This window comes from Bacillus rossius, chromosome 1, assembly GCF_032445375.1.
Source record: "Bacillus rossius redtenbacheri isolate Brsri chromosome 1, Brsri_v3, whole genome shotgun sequence".
In the NCBI taxonomy this organism is placed as follows: domain Eukaryota; kingdom Metazoa; phylum Arthropoda; class Insecta; order Phasmatodea; family Bacillidae; genus Bacillus; species Bacillus rossius.
The window spans coordinates 41,109,254-41,132,410 of record NC_086330.1 but is presented as its reverse complement, the minus strand read 5'-3'; the positions used below and the strand labels follow the sequence as shown (position 1 = coordinate 41,132,410).

Sequence of the window (23,157 nt, the reverse complement as noted above, 5' to 3'; positions counted from 1 at the left end):
CCGAGATGTTACACGTCAGAACAGTTGCATGAGCTGTTGGTTGGTGAGTGGCACGGTGACGTACGAGGGCGGCGACCGAACTGGACTTCGCGATGGCCTCCGCTGCGGTCTGCCACGCTGACGACTGTGCGCAAGCTGGTGCACGGCGGCGCGGGCTTGCGTTCCTTGGAGTGCGAACGACCGGAGAAGACCAGGAGGCAACTCCGTGAACCGGGCCTGTGGATATGGTCTGGATGTTTCCGACGGCGTGGGGAGTGATGGTGCAAGTGCAGAAGTTAACGTAGGTGCAACTCCCCGCTCGTAACTGCACCGGGTTCCAAGTTCTGAGAGAAACAAGTTTACATGTTCGCGTTGTTATCTCGCCAAGTTTTTTCCAGGTCACTGACAAAAGGCCCCAACACACGATCAGTCCAAGTTGCAGTTCGAACTGCTCAGTCCGAACTGACAGTCTGGACTGAACTGGGACCTCTCCCACACACTATCTGTCTTGTGGTTGTTGTTGCTGATGGGTGTATAGTTTCGGCGTAGAAAATGGAAAATGCAGTTGCAGTTACACTTTTAGTTAGAAAAAGGAATAAAAAATCGCAAAGCAATCAAAGAGTATCAACACATATGTCTACCACGGCACTCAGCTTAAGGACTGATTGGTGGTCCTTTATATATGGACTGGCGAGACGCTGTTCTCACACACAGCAGTTCCGACTGAAGGCTATCGAGCCCACAATCCAATTTGATGTAAAGCCATCTTTTCCTCAGTCCAGCAGTTCCGATTGATCACTCCACGGTCATTGCACACACATACGACAGTTCCGACTGTTCAGTTCCGACTGATAAAAAGGGGGAAGGGGGTAAGTTGAATGGAAAACGTAAAACAAGTTTAATTGGGCTAAGACAGTTTACAGACAAATACGTTGGACCATGATTTTAAAGGTCATATTCGTTTAAGAAGTCTTTACGTTGAAGTTTAATAGAATAGATTATACAATAAATTTAATAGGTGACCAACATTTAATTTTTCTGATACTATATTGAGTAGTTTGTTATTTTCAGATAAAATGCCAGGCAAAACTCGTAAAGGTTTAAATTATCTATACCAATGTGAATGTTAAAAAGTAACGTGAAATGTTTTCTTCAAGCGATTGCGATTCATATAATTTCTCAGTAACTTAGTCATTTTTATTAAAATCAATGAAAGGGCTATAATCAAAAATTGTTTTTGTTAGTCAACTTGATGTTATGCTCTGCTGAGTAATTTAACTATTGCATTACTTTGCCCTAATACCAGCTTTCTCCGCTTTAAAATAAAGTTAGTATTATGTAAATGTCCTGAGCGTAGCAGCGCGTTTCAATAAATATTTATGTACATACATATATTCACATATTCCTGATAAATCACGTCGATTGTTTTTTATAAGTCTTACTTTTGTTCAAAATATACATACTTTTTTGCCTAACTTGTGTTAAAAAAACAAGAAACAGACTAAGCTGTTTTAAAACTTATTACAACAATAAGTTTAACAAAAAAATATAATTTTCCTAACTGTAGTGTTAGAATCAAATGATGGGTTGTAAAGGTAAAGTAAAAAATTAAAACCTTTTGATTCCAAGGGGGGAAACTGAATTTATGAAATTATATTTCTAAACTACGCATTAAACCGTTGACTTAAATACACATGAGACATGACTTTACTGTACCGAAATTATTGAATACATGTTAAACGGTTAAATCCCAGCGTTATAACGTATTTTTTAAATTTGTGAGAATTAATTTTTGTGATTATTAATGTTTAAAAAATTTTATTCTAGGATATGTTCGCCATCGCAAATATTTATTTGGCTGGACAATACGCTTGGTACGTCCCTCGATGCTCCCGCGACCGGCCGTCTGGACGACTTCAGCGCGCAAGTGAAGCAGACACGCGGCTGCGCTTCAAGATGGAGTCTCTATGCCAAGACGACCAATCCGATCACACGTCGTACTTCGCTCCAGCCCGACAGAGCTAGTAGCTCCGGGTCACAACACCACGGCAATATTAACTCGACGAACTCTTCCCCTGTCAAATGCCCATAAAATGCAGTACACAACGAGCAAAAAAAAAAAAAAGTGTAGTCCATTTATTTCCTGTTGACTGTTAATGTCTCTTGCACAAAGTGAGATTAATTATTATTTTTTAAATACAAATATGCAAGCTAATATATTTTAATAAAGGACATAAATATTAATTATGCTGTAAGCTATGCGAATAATTAAAATTAAATCCTCACTAACTGCAGAATAATAATGTTCACCATAAACACGATGACATACATTTACATAAATTTTTGAAGTCAGACTAAAAAATGTGTAAGTATAGCCACACGTGAAACAAAATTTAGTTTTTTCATCATAAAGATTTACCGAATACGTAAATATTTTTGAAGTTTAGTTTTCTAAGGTTTCCGTCGGGGCGTGTATTTCGTCGTGTTGACGTCACGGTGACCTTGTATTTCATCGGCCACTGGGCGTGTTCGGCCTGTCGTGTCGTTTCGTGGGCTTGTGACTCCCGTTTTAGACTTCATGTTAAACTTCCGGCCATGGTGCGCACAAACTTCACTGAGTTTCGTTGCTTGCTAAAATACCCTCAACGCGCTTAAATATTAACAAGCTAATTATAAAAATCCTACATATTAATTTTTATTTCTTTATTTTTTTTTAATTTAAAAATAATGATTTTGTTACCTCATTTGCCGAAAGTCATTTATCAGCAATAAATCTTTAAGTAAACCCTAAATGTTTTAGGGCGAGGGTAAGCGGGAGTTTGGATGAATTCTTCTAGTGTGTGCAAGAAACTGTGGGAGGGAGTGCGCTTGTGAGTAATGGTGGTTTTGGATACAGCCTTAATTAACACGCAACCCTCCCTTTGAGTTAATTATCGCCTATCTAAAGTTTCTGTGACGATAAACACCACGTATTGATGTATAAGCAGTCAATATAAGCACATTTAGATGATTGTTTAAAATCAAACATACAAAGTTAAAAAAAAATTCGTTTTTATTTTCAATTCTTCCGAGAGCATGTCCCAGAGTTTATTTTGTGTTAGAAAAGTATAAAGGCTTTTCTTTCAAAGACTTCACGATATTCCACGAAACACATTTCCTTTCTTCTCAGGCATAGATAAATGAGAAAATTTAAAGGGGAATTTTTTCTTAAAAAACTAGTATGCCTTATTAATGACTTGATGTAAGCTTTTGGACATACGCCATTGCTAAGCACATGTATGTCTGTAAAAAAAACTACAAAAAACACAAATTAAAAAATTGCTGTTGACAACAGCAATTTGTTTCTTAATTTGTGTTTTTGTAGTTTTATTTTACAGACTTACATATGCTTAGCAATGGCGTGTGTCCAAAAGCTTACATCAAGTCATGCACTCCCATTGCACAAATCTTTCAAAGATAATGCCTTATTAATAGTGTGATAATCTAATACAAATGTTATAGCTTACATTTAAAAAAAAAGCCACAGCAATCTATTTTTGATGTTTGTTTATTACTGAATCTACACCTGAGTTGTTTCACAAAGTTTGCTACCTCACTTACATAGAATGTTAGACTACTTCCATTTAAGGTCAATCTTAAAAGGAAAGTATTTATTAAATTAACAACGTCATAGTGTCTATATGGCTGTTTCATACGGTGCCAGGGAGTCACGCGCTTAACACGACCGGCCAGGTGATGAAAATAGCTGTGCATAAGCCAGTCCTGATGAATATTTAACGTGACGTGGATGAACAGATCAGCGTGACGGCCGAACAGATGGCGATGGGGGAAAGGGGTGGGGGAATTTATTACTACTAGTTAGACTTGGGGATGGGTGGGAGTAAGAGGGGGCAGCGAGTCCACAGGGGTCGTGCGGTGCTGGCCCTGTGGGAAGGGTGGTTCACACAGCTTCGACCTTGACCTTGAACAGAGAAGAAGAGGGGTGAAAGCCCGAAGCGGTTGGCTTGCAATCTTCCTTGGCTTGGCGGAGAATTACGACGAGATTAAGACAGAGTTTACACTGCTGGAGCAGGGGGGATGGGAGGGGGGACAGCGATTAGCCAACATGGCGGCCGCGCCTAAGCCCACCCTCTAACCCCCAGCCACCCCTAACCCATCCCTGGTAGCCAGACCAGAAAGCGGGAGGACCGTTCTAGCCGCACACTTTCACAGAGGCGCGGCGACCCGAAGGAGGTTCGGCCAAACATTTTGCTGCAGCCTGCGGTGTAGGTTACCGCATTCAATTGTTTGGTTTCGCAAGAGATCAAGGTTTGATCTCTTGTTCGGGTCACTCTTCACGTGGTAAGATAAATGAAGTAACATGTCAGCTGCTAGAAATAAATCACTTATAATGGTTATCCTAAAGTGAAATATACTAAATCACATCAAGCTCTAACAACGTAATAAGGCTCGGCAGTGTGCGTGTTTGTGTGTGTATAATACCCCACAGTTTCGCTCGCGCAATTTCAGGGTAGTGCTGATATTTTACCATTGTAAGTCAAGTATGTGATTGATTCAAATTTTTTAAAGAAATAAATAGAAACAAAAATTCAGGCGTATAAAAGATTTAAATCACAAACAAACTGTTAAGAATGATCTTTTTAAAATGGTTATACGTAACCTTTTTTTTTAAATTTAGATCAAGTATCTGCTTTTATAACTCCCATTTAAGTGTATTCGAAGATATATTTTTCCTTTATGAAATCACAACTCTTTTTCATTTCAAGAGGTAACCAATTAAAAAAAAATAACTTTATCAAATGCTAACTTCATTCTAACCAATATTATGCCATCATTTACACTTTAATTTATTTTCATAACGAAACTAAATCCAACGTTAGGGCATGGGGCATTCGATAGCGACCATGATGAAAAGTGTAACGGTGACGTCATCATGCAAGATGGCCGCCGTGACGTCTCAAATAAAATGGCGGTCGGCTTCACGCTCCAAGCTCTGGACCTAGGCGCCGGAGCCCCCAAGCTACACTGCTAAGAATCAAAATGTAAAATGGCAGTTTGATGCAGACTATGATAAATGTTAAGTACATTAGTCGTTTTGAATGTAACAATAATACGGTATTATTACTGTACAAATATTGGTGAGCATAAGCCAATTTAGAAATTAAGATTAAACTTGTCGCTTTACAATGAACCGAATAAAAAATAAACATCGATAAAAATAATTTCTTTAAAAAATAAGTACTTCAAAATTTTGTTTTATAGTTTTATTAATATCTTTTAGAGCTTTGATAATTTTTTCTACAAACGTACTTGAATTATTGGCCAGCGAGAATGAGAAATATTTGTTTATCCCCGAATGGTTTTTTTAAAATGTAAAGGAAACCTTATGTTCATCTCAGAGCGTCATAAAAAAAAATATATTTTTTTTTATTTCTTCCCCGCGTGGAATGCTAGCAATCTACGTGCTATATTGCGCCATATTTTAACGGCGAGGTAATATTGCTCACTCCGTGGCCGCTTGTGAATACTCGAGGAGCAACTGTGACTGACGCCGCTTCCTTCGCGGCTGGGAATGAAAAACGGCGGGCTAAGATTCCATATCATATTTCCAATACGTGCTCGTTTTCGTGTCTTCCCTGCGGTGTAACACGCCTGGTATAGTACTGCGTCCGTGCACGCTGCTTAATCGCGCTGGCAGTGGGTGGGATTTGGACTCGGAACACTAACATTTTGCAATATATCAAAGCTAACCGTTTTCCAAGCCAAATTCCTACATTAAATAATTGGCCCACATAAGGAACAAAATTCGAATGAAATATTAACCGTTCTGTGTCATGTTGAAGATTATTATTCTTTACTAATGGAATATTTCACATTTTCACACTTAAATTTATAAGTACAATAAGTGTGTGAATACCTCAAATCCGATAGAAACAAGCATTTTTGGACTTCGGCAGCCAAAAACACTTCGCATATCTCCGACAATGACTTCTGAATCTACAAGAAAGTGGATAGTTCTGCATTTTAAAAATAGAACTGTATTACTGAATTGCGAAACAGGATTCTGTAGTTTACTATGCCTTTTTAGAGAATACGGTCAATGATGTGATTCTTATTTGGTCAATTTTAAATAACAATATTAAAGCGCTACCTCATTTCATATTTTTTTAAACTTATTTGGTCCATATCCGAAACACATCAAAGTTTGCATCGACGTAGACTTGGCGATTCTGTGACGTTCCTCGTCACATGTCTAAATTTTTCAGGGCGTTTTGAGCCTTGTGGTCTGTCACTTAATTTTTTATTAGTTCATAGAATATTTCTGGAAATTTACTTGAGTCTTTCAGGATATTAAAGTTTAGTCTGTTGGCACTCTTTCCTTTTTCCTACTTTGTTTAGTAACAAGTATAAGAGGTTTCAATCAAGTTACAGTAGGAGTTAAGTGTTTGCTGCTATATGGGTTTATAAGATGTCTATAGAATATTCATGTATAAATATGAGGCTGCTGTAATTAAGTACGAGGATAGCGAAAGTGTAAAGCAAAAAATTTCCCGTGCACATTAAGTTTTTCGGCTTCAGTGCGAGTGCAGTTTTGGAATTGAGCCTACTCCTGGCAGCGTGTCCGAAATACAATGTCTCGTCTTTATTAAGGCGAGGCATAGCTCGTCTGGTTCGTGAAACTAAGAAATTGTTACAAATAAATAAAAGTATTTATGATGCTCATTATCATTACTTGTACAACAGTAAAGAGAACGATTAATTAGGCCACCAGTGAAACAAAAAATATAAACGACTTAGGTTGCTGAACTATTTTCACTAGCTCGTTACCAACATAATTGCAAGTGTACAAAGCAATCAATCACTCATTCAGCTATTCACAGTAAATTGCCTTAACTTTGGTCTTAAATATTGGCTTCAAAGTTACAGTATGTCTATAAAAAAATGTTCCAGTTATAAATATTTAGTATCAACTGTAAGCGATGTAGAGTTTTGGTTTGACACAATTAAAGATAAACTCAAACAGTTTTAGATAAGCGCATCCGCGAGTACTGCTTTCTTATTGTATCGCTTGCAGGGCAATCTACGCAAAATGGCGACTCCTGAGCTTAAATTGTTTTTGTGTTCTACAATTTGCCAAGAGTGAATCTGTAAATTTCAGTTCAACGTGCGTTTCGTTTAAAGTTTAATTAATTGTCGAAGTCCCTGATCGTTGGATTGGTCGTAATGGTCGAGAAGATAGAGATCTTTTTCGCTGGCCTCCACTTTTACCTGCCATAACGCTATGCGATTTTTTCCTTGTGGGGCCTTATAAAAGTTCGCGTCTACGTTCCGCCGCTACCCAATAATTTGTCAGAGTTGAAACACAGAATTGAAGAGGTCATTACTCCGGACGTTTTAACCAAAGTGCGGGAAGAATTAGACATGAGGTTGGATTGTGCCATATAACTAAAGGTTCACATGTTTAACATTTGTAAGAAAAACTATGTTTTTTTCCTTCAAATTTATGTTTGGTTTGTTGTAAATAGTCTAAATTAAACTGTTATAATATACCATTGAAACTGAGACATTATTGTATGGCCAACCTGTACTTTGATAAGTGTATTCGTTTACTATCTGTAAATTCTTCAATATAATAAAAACTCAAAATTTGTAGCTTTTTTACTAAAAAAATAATATAATTTGTGTAACTCTATTACTTTTTGTAAGGGTAATACAGATAAACATAATTTGTTTAATATATCTTTTAAATAGTAAACAGTATAAATATTTAACTTTCATCTTGTAATTTTTAAAACTTTTTTTCAACAGAACATTTTTATCAAGCTGCACTCAGCCGTAATAATGTTTAAAGCAGGCTATGTTGTAGAAAGTAAAAATGTTAAAATTATTTCGGAAAAATCAAACGTGACAGTTAATTACAATAAAAAATGCGAATTGTTGAAGGACTTAATGTGTTTTTACGTATTACTGAGATCGAATGTGTTGAAGTTAAAGTTTTTGCTAATACCATGAATTCTCTGGTGCTGCACGTTTGGCAACCTTGACCATGGCCACTGATAAACGGTGGACGGATGTTCTGCCAACTGCTAGACGCCACGACGCCAACTTCAGTTTCCTTCGAGTCAGCGCCGAGTCGTCCAAACACCCCCCCCCCCCCCCCCCGCCACCCCAACAACAATCGGGGGAAGCAAAGACGGGAGAAATGTTGCTGACCTCGATCCAAGGGGAAAGAGGGAGGGGTCTTCTCCGATTCCCGCTCATCGTTAATTACTCGGCTCTAATGCCGTGTAAAACAAGCGCGCCGTCGCCGGGACGTTTGGCTCTCCGAGCAACAACGGGCTAACAACTTTGCTGGCAGCCATCTCGTTGGAAGCACCCGCGTTAAAACTATCAACTTCCAAATTAATTTTAATGTAAAGTTTTGAAAAATTAATATTTGAAGATATTTATATTTAACTAGCTAATACCCAGCATGCGTTGCATGCCCCAATATTTTTTTTTTTTTTGTAATTTTTCAAAGTAGGTTCTCAATTTCTCTAACCATCTCTCTATATCTCTATCTACATATATATCTACCTCTCTCTATCTCTATATATCTTTATATCTATATCACTTTATCCCTTCTTTATATACCTATAACAATATACCTCTGTATACAACTATATATTTCACTCTATAGGAATTGAAATATTAAAAATCTCTGTTTTTACTAATCTTATTTTAGCTATATTTTTGGTTTCACAGTTGTGACATAGGTATATAAACAGACGCGCGTATTCGAATACAAATCTGTGTCAAAATTGATAAACAAATCGGTGAACTTTCGAAGATTTTAGATTTTGAACGAACAAAAATTTATATTTGTATATAGGCTACATAGTATTTCATATATTTTAAGTAAAAATAGTCAGAATTGATTATGGTATTTTTTGCACGATTAGGCATAATTTTATTAAAACAGTATAAGCGAAAATATTATTATTATTATTTAACTCCAATATTTTTAGACTGCGAATGCCTTTACCCAGCTACTACATTTACGTTAAAACACTTGTTTGTTTATTTTTATAAACAATTTTTGAATGCTAACAAATCTTAAAATAAATGTAAATTTCTACTGAAAATGCTCCGACAAAAGTACTAAAATTTATGTTAGAAGCAGATTAGGAATTTGACGACACTAAACTTAAAAATAAGGTATGGGATTCATGTAAAGATACCACGCTACTATTTTAAAATTTTAAGTAAATACTTATTTAAAAAAACTAATTATTTTTTATTATATGCCAAATTAAAATCGAAACGGTATTTAATTAGTTTTTTAGGCTGTTATATTTTGTTACATATCAGTTTTTGCATTGGTAGGCCTACATTTTATATGGCTTCTAACCTTTGTTATAAAAATACTATTTGATTGCGGAAAACAATCACAAATTATAATCTATGCAAGTTAAATAAACCCTTTCTTAAATATGTGTATTTTTTTTCATTGTGCATTTTTCATAGACACCTGAAATATGAATTTACTTAAAACATTAAGCTGGAAATCAGAGTACTCTTGAATACGTAAAAATGTTTTTACGTGTTTGTGAGGTTGGTGTATATATTGTTCCACATTATTTAAGATATAAACTTTAATTTATTTTTGGCGCAGTATCATACTGGTTATATCACTGCTAGTAGTTGAAGTACGGAAAAAGTAAGACACGGTCAAATTATAGGTTAACCTTCTTTGCTGCATTTATGTAAGGCAAGGGAGAACTTAAATATTATTTTGTAGATCTATAGCTACAATTTATTCAAGCCATCAGTTTAGTAAAATGTAACTAACGAGGCTTTAAAACGGATATGATTATGTGAACATGTTTATAAATCAAACTGTTGGTTATAAAAAAATCAAAAAAATACTTGGTTTTTGCAAAAAATAATAAGTTCAATTTTAATTGATATATTTTTATTTGTCATTGGGGGATTTCAAAACGTTGATTCACTGTATTCTTTATTTAAATGATGCATCTGAAATTGGGTAAGAAACATCTAAATAACTTTTCAGGTTAATTGTAATGTAACAAAATATAACAGCTCAAAAATCTAATCAAACGCCATTTATATTTTAATATGGTACATTAATAATAAAATATTAAGTTTTAATGTGCGTGAGAAATTAGGTGAATTACTTTTATGACTTACGTTTGTGTTTAATATACGTACATACAAAAATACTTTCTTGGATTTTTACAGTTTCCTTCCATAAAATAATATACCTACGTTTTAAACATTAAAATCCCTAATACAGTTTACTAAGAACATTATAATTATGTTAATTATTTTTGAAGACTTGTTTCGCGAAACACACAAGTTTCGCGTTAAGGTGCAAATTCAAATAAATGCATACAAATTAAAAGTAAAAAACATGATTTCATCAAATGGTAAAGTAATCACTGAAAATCATTTTTAACAACAACGCAAAGTGTGGATATAAAAAAAGAGTGTAAAGTAGCACAGGTTGAGTGTGGCCGGTAGGAAAGTAGGCTCCAGCACTTGCGTCGCGGATAAGAGGTGGGATGACGGTATATTCCAGATGGTCTGTCGCTAATCGACTTAGCACGCTGCTCCGTTGAGCCGACCCTCGCCCTTATTGTGCGAACAGCTTATTACGCCCTGTCTCGTCACTAATTGCCTCATATTGACTCTTGTTCAGCTTGGCTCATGCTTCCTTCTGGCAACAGACTCTTTTTTTCCTTCGCCAACTTGGCGTTCCTGGAACCAGTTCACAACTCACCCCCTGGATACCCACCCTGGCCCTCTTTGTGCAAGCCACACCAAACCCTGGCCTCCAAACCCTCTCCCTCCCTCCCTCTAATCACGCCTTTCTTTCTCCAGGCGCTGGAACGGCCGCGTCGCTCCCGACGGCTGAAGTCGCCTGAAGCAGCGTAACACGAGGTCGGGGTGGCACTTCAATCAGCCACGCATTGCATTAACGCTGTTCTACTGACACTCTGCACATTGAAACGTGCTCTCCATTGACTCTGCTTCGACGTGTTTCGTGCACGACGTGATCAACTGAACGAATTCCGTTAAGCGTATTATTCCCTCTGGAAAAAAACGTATTGTTATGCAAGCGAGGAAAATAAAAATAAGCTTACGTGCGCTGTACGAAAAATAGAATCTTCATCGTATCGTAAACATCGAATCGGAATACTAACATTGATTGTCTTCATTATTATACAGCGTTTTTGTATCAAAATCTTACATCGTCTTTCCTGGTAAGTAAAGGGTTCACCATGGAAGTAAAATCTTCTAGTTCGAACTCATAAAATACCAAATAAATACCGGGTTATCTGAACTTATTTTTTAAAGTTATATTTCTTTAGGTGCGTTATGAAAAAATCGTGAGAGTGAATTTTTAGAATACGAGCGCATTATGAAACGAAATTTTCACAGGATGAAAAAAAGTTTTTTTAAAAGATTAACGTTTTTATAAACTTTAAAAAATGTACTTTCAAATGTATTTATATAAGTGAGGGTATGTTTTCGTGTGCATATTTTATTTCCATTACAAACTATTCTGTTATTATTTAAAAATTGATTACAATGAATTTATTAGAATAAAAACTAAGTATATTTCTTGATTTTTGTTGGTAATTACAATTTATCTCGAGTGTTGAACTAAATTATATAATTAATTTTGTACAAGTATTTATATTAAAATTGAAACTGAGAAAATACATAATTTTTTTTATTTGATTCAATTGATATTCTAACTAACAATATTTATAATATCACACCAGTCCTTTTATTATTTTTTTTCTATTAATTTATTTGCATGCAAAATTAAAGTAAAAATTTTAATTACGCCAAGTAAGTATAATTTTTAAACGCACGTACATAATAACGCATTCAATTTTTTTAATTCCACTTTTCCACTGTTAAAATATGCAACACCGGCCTCAGAGAAAATAAAAATAACATTTCGGGCCGGAGCAGTATCAGCTCCGGGCGTGATCGTTAATTTGTGGACTCGCGCCTTCGGGCGAACCCGTCTCGCTCAGCCTGGAAATTGGACCGCCAGAGTTCACCGTTCCCTAAAACCGCTCCGAATAAAACGACGGCAATCGAGAGGAAAATTTCCAAATAGAATTCCATCACAGCGACGTTTCCTTTGTGCCTCGCTCAACGGTTCAGGGTCGATTGCAAATATCGATCCGCACGCACCCCTGCAAAGCCGATTCCGCATCCTTTTTTATTTTTTATTTTTATTTTTTCAACTGCACAAAAGAGTGAATTGAAAGTTTCTTTGGAAAAGAGATCGGTCGGACGATTGGTTTTACTTCTGGTAAGTGTTCTCTCCGGAGGACGGCGACTGATGCAATAACAATTCCTCGAAACGCTTCTGTCGGCGCCAACACCCGAGCGCTGCGGGACGTTTCTGCTCGTCGCGGTGACAAATGACGAGCGCCATTTCTGGATGACGTAAACTTAGTTCCACTCGTGCTGAGAAACTACTACCTCAAGAGAGTTCATCCATAATTTACCGTGTTAAAGCACGGGCGCTTTTTTTTTTTGGAGCGAAGTTCTGATTGGTTAAAAAAAAAAAAAAAAAGATCTGTTTAAAAAAAACGCATTTAACTCAAAACTGAAGATAGGGATACTTTTTTTTTTTAAATTCAATATCTTTCATGGAGATTCATGACTTCTCACAAATAAAGCAGTGTCTAAATTTCGTATTTAATTTCTTTCAAAGTGTTTAATTACGAGAAAACAAATTGTTCGATAATTATTCAGAAATTTTTATGGTATATATCGTTTTTGTTTTACTTTTCCGCTTCGAAAGGGAGACAGATGCACTCCTTACCACCCTTGAATTTTCTCTTGGTGGTTTTAGTTAATATTCTTAATATATGCTTGCCACACATACGATATAAATTAGAGGGATCCCCAAAAAAATTATGTATGATAAAATGTCTGCACAAAATGCTACGTGACATTTCCGGAAAGTACTCAGGAATAAGTAAAACTCAATAGCTGTGAAAAGTCCTAGAACTTTTAAATGCATTTGAAATTCACTGTAACAAAAAGAAATCTAAAAAAAATGAAAAAAATGCTACAGTCACGTTGCAGAAAATACGATCGTAATCAGATCGATATTTTCCCAATATCCCGTTTACCTACAGAAACAATGTTGAACACATTTTTGTGACATCATGCTCAACTCTAAAAGGCCTACTGAAGACGAAGTGGGTGAACCAGTTTTTTTTAAAAAGTAGTTACTAGAGAATGTGTAAAGATAGTTTATAAATAAAACATGGAAATGCAAAACCGTAAACACGCAATAACTTAAATGTGAACACACAGTGGAAACAGTGAAATAATTTAAAGGGTGGTTCTTATTTCGACAGATTTAACACGAACAAGGCCACATAAGTTAAGGCTGGATCATTGTCGGAATGCAAGAATAGGGAAACCTAACAATTCACGGCATGTGCACTATGTATCCGACCTGCGAATTATTTCAACGGGAACATTTGAGGACAGAATCGGGGACGCTTTGAAGAGACGTTAATAAGCTAACGAAACTCTAACATACTCCTTTATTTATTTCTACAGCTTAATATTTTTTGAAGTCATGCTCTTATGCCAGTGGAAGCCTGAAGTCTCTCACGATTCATGAACCATAAATTTCAACCAAGTTTAATATTTCAACTAACATTAATATTTATTACCATGTTATCTTTCATATTTTTCTCCCAGAGATTTACCATGAAATGTTGTTATTTTTTATTTTTTTTATCAAACTGGCTTTATTTAAACACCCTTGTTTGATTGGATTACTCATCTGCTGTATTATAAATTTTGTAAAGGGGATATTAATATGTGCAATAAAATACCACAAAGTAGTAATAATATGATCGTGCAACCCGAATTTTTTATGATATATTAATTTAATAATATCTATTTACTGATGTGTTTATCACAGTTCATGTTGATGATTATAACGTAAGCTCTTACTTTCAAATAAACATTATCACACGAATTCCTCGCAGCGTAAACTTGGCTGCAAATAAACACCAGAGCACCGAGCGGCGGTAGGTCTTACAGGGCATTTATTTTCCGAGAATGAACCTTTTACATCCAACCTTTGTTGGGATAACTTACGCCCGACGTGGCTGGCGGAAAGACTAGCGGCAAGTGTACGTTTCTCGAGCAGCGCTGCAAACATCTCGGTTGCAATCGGCCCCATCGCAAACCGCTTGACATGTGTCTGGTTTCGTGACGCCGCTGAAATACAGTCTGACCAACATAAACTGTAAGCGCTGTAGAGTGTTGGTTCAAAATCACAATTATAGAGTAACTCAAACAGTTTTAGATAAACGCATGCGCGAACACTGCTTTGTTGTTTTCTCGCTTGCAGCGCCACCTTCGCAGAACGGCGATTAGTTGAGTAAACCTGCAAACGTCATTTAGCAAAAAGATGTAGCCCCTCTCCGTTGTAATCTCTTTGTACGAGAGTGGTTGAACGTCGAAATCCCAGACCGTTGGATTGGTCGTAATAGTCGAGACGATAGAGCTGTTTTTCGCTGGCCTTCACGTTCACCTGACATAACACCTGGCATTTTTTTTCCTTTGGTCGTGTCTACGTTCCGCCGTTGCCTAATGATAGCCAGAGTTGAGACACAGAATTCAAGAGGCTATTTCTTCCGTTACTGTAGTCTAGTTAACCAAAATGTGGGAAGAATTGTACTGTAGGTTGGATGTGTGCCGTATAACTAAAGGCGAAAATCTTGAACATTTGTAAAAAAAAAAAAAACTAGGTTAGTTTACCTTGAATTTTATATATGATTTATTGTAAAAGGTCTGAATTAAATTTATATAATAAATAATTGAAACTGAAGTATTATTTTATTGAAACCCTGCATATTTATAGGTATACAAATATTCCCGAAGAACAAATTAGGTTGACTACATACGCACGCTATACTGACGTTCCTCTAAAATACCTAGAAATTTATGTGGTACAACTTCTGCTTTAGTAGTCTTGGAGTGAAACGTAAGTTATTTCTAGCACTGTAAAAAAAAGGGGGGGAATTCAGTTTATTTAATTATTATTTTAATGTTATTCCCAAAATGTTTTAGGTACTTTACATGAACTAATTTTTTGTTGGTGATATTTTACAGAAATATTATCGCACCATGAAGTAGGCATAGCGAAATGAGGTGTGCTGATACTATTATCAATGCTGTTTAGGGTCGCACAATTAAAGCAACTGTAAAACAAATACTTATTATGACGCTTGTAATGTGGGCGAATAACAATAACACACCTGATTCAATCGGTATCTCACATTGACTTAAATTGTAACTGTGTCCTGCAGTAGTGATGTTGTGATTCGGACATACATATAATCCAGTTGAAAACATTTTGAAGCAAGATCTGTAGAAAATGAATTAATAAAAAATAATAATATAAGTGCTAAATTATGGTTTTAAATAATTTATGCAGGTAAAACAAAAAACGAACAAATATAATACACTTTGCACTATAACACATTAATTGGTCACACACACTTACAATTAGTACTGGGACTGATATAAAAGTTTGACTTGCTCGGAATAATAAAATACCCTTATTAACATTAAATGTCACAAATTAAATCTTTAAATCCTCTGTGTCAGAGTCTTATGAAAACACCGGAGGTATGGTGGGCAACTCTTAATCCAAATGTCTGTATTATGAAGTGAAAGTCAATACTTAGCTTGAATTGCACAACATTATAAGTTCTATGATATTAAAAATAACATGTAGGCCAACTAGACAGTTTAGTGGAGAACACAAAAATCTTCCACTCGAGACCACTGAGCTGGCAATTTGAAATCTTAAATTTTTAGTTAGTTTGCATATTATAATGTTAATGTAACAGTTTACAATTTCAGTAATTTCAATAGAAAACAATTTATATTGAACGTTACACGTAAAAATTTACTTTTACTCTTCACTGGTTTTAAATAAACGGTTTGACGTCATATTTTCATTTGAATAATGTAGGCTGTGGTAAAGCAGGGACTTGCGGTACTCTCTTCAGTTGGAAATACTTATACACAAAATACTTTTTATTACTGCTCTGTTACGCCTCAATAGCTAAAACTTTCACAAATTCCCTAGGCATCTATTGGTAGATGAATGCTAGCAATTTCCGAGCTTTTATTCACAAAATATTCAGCGCTTTTGTATGCCGTTTTGTCACTTTTATATCCACGGTCCAGAAGAAGCTTTTCATATAATTAATTTATTAACAAGCTTTATGTTTAAAATTGTACGCCCTGATTGGCTAGTGTGTAGTGGTGCCATGGTGCCAGGCGCAACTGACACTAAATCACGCGTTTCTTAAAACATAAAAAGTACTTTTAAGTTCAAAATTATTAACACCATTAATTTTGTCGTAGTTTTTTTTAAATATTATCCCAACTATAAATATGTTTTATTTTTTTATTATTTATTTACTACAGTTGTGACATGCACACCAACACCTCATAAAGAGGGTACTAGGATGTCCTAATGATATCTTTGAGATGTCCAAGTCATTGCATCTCGTAACGGTCATTACACGTAATAGAGTATGATGACTTAAGAGAGATTGTTTATACGGTCAGTATCAATACTGAGGCAGGCAGACGCATAATACACAGTTCTAAACGTAAATAAAGATCGCACAGTATTGATAGCACACTATTTGAGCCATCGTTTCGGCACAGAGGACATGACATTTACAAACATCTCGGTTGTTAAATTTTCAAGTATCAACGAGATTGAAGATTATTCGCATCTGATAAGTTAAAAAAATAAAATATAATTTTTTAAGTATAAATTTGTGACCTTAAAATTCCAAGCAGACTTCTCTTTTGTGAATCTGTCAGCCGCCTCAAGCTACGGCCACACCAGGGTGCTATGCTCGCTATGTTCGTTATGTTCGCTACGCGAGTGAAATATAGCCAGCTGCATTTCAGGTGCCACCGGCCACACACAGCTGTGTTCGCTGTGTCCGCTATTTCGGCGACCCTGGCCGTGTGTTTGGTTCTCGGCTATTTTTTTTCTAAAACGTCGCCGACTTCGCGCATGCGCAGATAAACTAAAACATCTGATTTCGCGCGGAATTGTGCAGTGCTTCTGTTTTTTTTTTTTTTTTTTGCTTTAAATGAGTATCATGTCGACGAGAAATTTGACTGAATAATTAAGAAAATATCCATGTTTGTGGAATAAATGTTGGAAGAATATAGAAGGCAGGATGTGCAGACAATGCCTGGAATTTGATTCCAAGGTAATGCTATCAAACTGAATTGTATTTATTCTGTAAATAATCCTTAAATTTAGCTTTGCCCTCACACCAACTGCTCGATCAAATGATGAAATTCTCCAAATTCGTATATTTTCGGATTAACGTTATGAACCCATTTTTTTTTTTTTTTTTTTTTTTTTTACATTTACGTTCGTCGGGATCATCGCTTGAATCACGCAGGCAGGCGTCTCTCCGACATCGCGAGCTAGACCAACACCACCGAGACTCGGTGGTGTTGGCTAGACTGGCCTGTCTGGCCACCTGGCGCAGCGAACACAGAGAACATCGCGAACGTCGCGAACGTCGCGTGGCTTTCCCCGTGTGTGGCCTCGGCTTGAGTCGGCCGCGGAACACCGTAAAAAATTTTTCAAAAGCCGAAGAGCCCCGACGAAGCAGCTGCCTTTAGGGTCCGTCGAACCGTGGGCCCGACTGACACCGGCTCTGCTCGGGAAAGAAGGAGAAGCAGCTATCTCTAGCTAGCGAGTCGCCAGCCGGCGTCGGCGAAACGCCGCGCTTCGCGGCAACGTGTGATGTATGTAACTGGGGCGGGCGCCCGCGGCGTTAATGAAATTTCTGGGGAGAAATGGAACAGGTTAGGGGTACGGGTGGAAGGAATATAGGCGAGTGGAGCAGGTTGGGGAGGAGTTAGGGGAAGTCCCTTCCGGCACGGAGGGCGGTGCGCGCTCGAGGAAATAACATTTCTCTCTCCACTCTCTCTCACTCTCTCTCTCGCTCTCTCTGCGCCGCTGGTTGCATAGCGCTGGGGGGATGATGATGAGAATCGCCCGCGCCTTCCACCTTCACGTGACCGCTCCCCGGTGCGGCGACAGTGCGAGCAGTTGGATGAAGAACGCAACGAAACGCAACGTTCGCCGTCGTCATATTCTTTCGTCGCGTTGATCCCGCCTTCGTGTTTCACGTGGAGCAGAGCCAAGAGTAGAATAATTGGTTTCGTTCAATTTCTGACGCGTAACATCTTAGCTCTCGGTATACAGCATTTTGGTTGGGGAGTCATTACCGTGAACGGAACGTAAGTCGCGCGGAACGGAAATGTGTGACCACGGTGCTGTCATCTTTGGCGGATGGCGCGAACCAAAGCTAAAAAAAAACTTTTATAGTTTTATCTGAATTTTAACAAGATGGGTAGTGTTTTAATAAAACTCCTTGTTGAAAATTAGGTCCAAAACCGGGATTTAGTATTTCTTCAAGTCTTTTTCGCTTTTATCGCAGCTGCTTCACATTACGTAGTTTAAAATTTCGTTTTCTGGATCGAATAATTCGATACTTCGACGTAGCTGCTCCAGCAGCGAATTATAGCCACGGGTGCCAAAATTCGTTTGATTTGCGTTAGTAAATTTAGTTGTAAATATAATTTGCGTATATATTTATCTTGCTCAGTGTTATTTACAAGAATTCTATGTTAATTTTCGTGTCCGAGTTTCGTATTATAAAGTATAATTGCAAATGAATTTGCTCGTTACCGAGGTTAAATGTTACTTATCTCTGGCGAGTACTGAAATACTCGGTCTTTTCTTTTAGAGTAATTATTCTGTAATTTTATTTGGGGGTATATTTACCGGTATAGTATTTTTGAATTTTTTTTTGTATTTTATACTCTTTACCTTTTCATAAATTTATATTTTTGAGTTCGAGGTACTCTACTTAATTTCAATTTAGCAAGCCTATATAATTATATTTTAAATTTGTATGTACTTTTATACTTTAAAATTTAAAATATAATATTTTTAAACGAATAAATTTAAAAAATACATTGTAATCATTTTTTTTAGCTCCAGTGATCACTTAACTTGGAGTGTTTTAAAAGAAAACACTACAGCAGGCCTACTATCTAAGAAAATGGTAGTAAATTACCAAAAAAAAATATTATACGCAAAATATCTACACAAGTTTTGCGTATTTTACCTACACCTTGAAATAATTAATTGAAACTCATTAATATTAAAATACACCAAACATAAAATATGCTACTGGATTATTAAGATAATATTAATTGAAAATCATGGTGTATCTGCTTAATGGTTTATTTAAAAAGCAAAACCCGACAGTAGAATTTCTAAGTGCTATCATTTAACTGATATTAAGGGATAGTTTTCTCAGTTATATTGCATTTTTAGTTTCTGTAAGTGATTTAATTTGAATAAATAATCAAACAAAGTTGATTGTTTTCTAATTCAATAAATTTTAAATTTAATTGTTTTGAGACTCAATTTATATTTAAAACCTACCATGAATTGAAACAATAAATCCAGTAGTACAAAATTTTTAATCGAAGGGTTGTCTATAGCGTTTGTAGTATACCTCTTTATATTTAGGATATCATTTATAATTAATAAAAATTCTGTTTACGCAAAAAACTGAAAATCACGGTTTTTAATCTTAAAAAAAAATATTGATTTTTTAAAAATAATATCATAAAACAAAATGTTCTACGTAAAAAACACATACAAACGTAACATTCATATGTTTATGCCACACGTTCTGTGATTATGATATGATTTAAAAATATAAATTTACCAATAAGTTTTTCAAAAACTATAAAAAAATTATTATTAGCCCTACACTAAATGTTCTAAGGGAGTTAAACTTTTGGTGGGACATGTATATCCAGCTCTTGAGCATGGGTTGCTATCGCGTTCCAGTGAGAAGAGTTATATAAAATTATCATAAATAATTATCATGGTTATAATATTAGTTTTACTTAAAATCATGAGAAAAACACGATGCTCTTCAAACATACTAATTTAAAATACAACCATCTTCAAAGAATGTGACTCAAATTTAGCGTGTTGCTTGTAGTTGACAAATATTGTGAATGTAAAAGATCTCCGAGTACATGTTACTCAAATTTAGTGCGTGGCTTGGTTGTTTCAGATCTCAGAGTACGCGTGACTTATATTAATTTATTCAATCATACTGAATCTCAAAATTAAAAACTTTCAAATGTATCATTGATTAGATAAGGCTTTCAATTTACAATGCGATAGCTTGCAAACCACAAGGTTTCGCTCTGCTTTCTGTTCAGGTGGGTTTGTTTTTTAACTGCGAGGGGCTTTTCATCTGTCGGAGCTCGTATTTCTTCGCGAAAAAAAAAAAAAATGTGATCGCAATAATGCAAGACCCACTAACGATTTTTCTTCCCTTGTGATTTGCGGCCGTCTGCGAGATGAAGAAGCCACGTGGCCCTATTTGGCCAGTCGGATTCAGGACGCGTTTGACTCTGCGCTGGATGGCCCGTGATAGGCGTGCTTGACAGCAGACGCGTGCCTGAAATAAACCCAGCCGACCACGAAACACAGGCAGTGCCGCAAAGTTTTTTAACAAACGGCTGGTGTGGAAATCTTTTCGCCAAAAAAAAAAATACATTTTCCCACACACTCTTGTATACTAAACACACTCTATCTCAAAATGAACTTAATTGGAAGTACGGTTTGGTTTTTTTTTCTTCGAAAATGAGTTAACCAATAAAAGTTAAAAAAAATTAGGTATTGATATAGATGTAGGTGAAATGAAAGTCTATGATAAGTAGAGACAGGAAAAATTCGCAGTATCATTTCGCGATAGGCTAAAATACAAATAGTTATACCTCAGTGCTGCCTCTGCTATTGGCTCACAACTCACCTGGTTGACTCTAGGACAATTAGAAACACCCGGCCAAAGTTGTATCGAATCGCAGGCTGCTACGTTGGGAAGTCTCATAACACAGCAGCCAATGAGTGGGTGACATTTGACCGAGTGTACGTAGAACTATGTAGTTCATCCTGCAGGTCATTGAACCTGCGAATTTTTCCGGTCCCTAATGACAAGTAAAATTATTTTAACTTGCTGTGCCTTTGAGCAGCTGAAACTTTGAGCCCAGTGCTGCAATACCGGCTCAGAGCTGGACGTTCCCGGTGAACGGCTGCGAAGGGCACTCACCGGCCATCCTGTGGGTGCCGTTCCACCAGGTGACGCCCGGGATGGGCTTGCCGCCGCCAGACTCGCACTCCAGGGCCAGCTCGTCGCCCTCGGTGAAGGGCCCGATGACCGAGGAGTTGCGCAGCTCCGCGCCGTCGCCGCGCGTCACCCGCACGTACTCGGGCTTGACTGCGGGCAAGAGAGAGCACACCTCGCCTTGGCAACGGGCTCCCGCGGACATGCACACCCACAGCAATATATTTGTATATATGTATGAGGAAAATACATTCATTTTGTTGATCCAAGCAAATATTTTTTGTTGTTGGAAATATTTTGTCGATCCAGAAAAAAAAAATTGTTTCGGTCAGTTTAACTGTATATTTTGTTAGGTGTTATGAAACAATTTTGTTACTCACAAAATTTGTTTTTGGCCAACAACGTATTTTGTTACAGGAAGTAAATATTTGTTTCGCCATATATATAAACAAATATTTGTTTGATTAAAACCAACATTTTTTCTCCGTGCACCTGCCCGACATGCGAGGGATATGTATCCGGAACGTAAGCACCTTTTGACCATTAAAAAAATTTTTTTAAACTCTCGAGAAAAAGTTTTTTTTTATGACGTGATAACGTCTTGTAAATCAATGAACGCCGGATGCACGCACGGAAAAAGCATGACTCATTTGCCAAGTTCCGCCTGAGCCGAGCGTGCAAGAACCGGCCAACCACCGTGCGAGAAAATCCTTCTATAACATCAAACAGGTTAAGGCGGGCCTTTTAAAAGCCGCAATTTAAATTTTATTTATTTATTTGTCCAATTTCGTCATCTCAGATTAACAATTTATTGACGTTGATTTGATTTCAGTTTATTTTCATAACTAATTGTTCGTGATTATATTTAAACAAAATAATTTAAATTAAATTTGCAAAAACTGTAAATAATATTTGAAAATTAAAAAGTATGCAATTTTTCATCAATGTTTTCTTATGACGTTATCACGTAAAATTATCGCTGTAAACCGACTTTACAGACAACCCCTTTTTTTTTTAAGTTTTAGTTTACTACGTATCTACTTCACATTTTCATAAGGTCACCACTCAGTTTCAAAAAATTTTCGTAACGCTGCACCAGTTTACTTATCTCCTCTGCATAGAAGTTCGCCACCAGCGAACGGAACTGACGTCTCTGCCCTAGGCATCATGGATAGAGCCACGGAATTTTCGCGCATTCATTTAGTCACAAGCTAGAATGCAAACCTCCACACTGTCACACTTTGTTCATGATTGGACCTCAGTTATCTGGACACGCCCCTCTACGACCGTGAGCCAACGATGTTCAGCTAGGAGAGAAGTAAGCGAATCAGGTAGTGCCAAATAACAATCATAAAAATGTTCTCGCTAAGAAATCAACAAATGGGAAAGTAAACATGGGTCGAGCACACCTATAACTTTGAATTATATCCTGAGGACAGAGGAATCCGCGAAATTTCCGGGACTCTAATCATGGACTTCGAATACGCAGGCGCTCAGTAAACATCTACGGTAAAGGTTTAAGCGATCTCCGTACTAGAGCCGAAAAATGATGGTACGGTTTTTTTTTAACGAAAAATGGCGTCATTATGGGTGATTTAATGAAACGTGGGTCAACGATTATCCTAAAAAAATTACTAAATCACGTTTGTCAACTGGTTTGATTTCCAGGAGGCGAAATTCTATGCGGAGGGGTTAAAGAAATTGGTGCCGCGTTACGAAAAAAGCTTGAAATTGAGTGGTGACTACGTGAAAATGTGAAGTATATATAGTAAAATTAAACTGTCAATAAAGTTTTTCTCACGAGTTAATTTTTTTTAATTACCAAACGGTACTTACTTTACGGACATCCCTCGAACTTAGCTGGTTCACTGTAAAACGACACCTGTCAAGTCCG

The 23,157-nt window shown here is 36.7% G+C and overlaps 1 protein-coding gene across 1 annotated transcript in view; it reads right to left on the bottom strand.

Moving 5' to 3' along the window:
• The window catches only part of LOC134546245 (hemicentin-1), a 505,078-nt gene extending 483,610 nt beyond the window's left edge, over positions 1 to 21,468 (bottom strand). Inside the window, exon 1 of the mRNA XM_063388969.1 lies at positions 21,249 to 21,468. Within this exon, the coding sequence (XP_063245039.1) occupies positions 21,249 to 21,468 (220 nt within the window). The remainder of the gene's footprint in view (positions 1 to 21,248) is intronic.
• Positions 21,469 to 23,157: the final 1,689 nt, after the last annotated feature.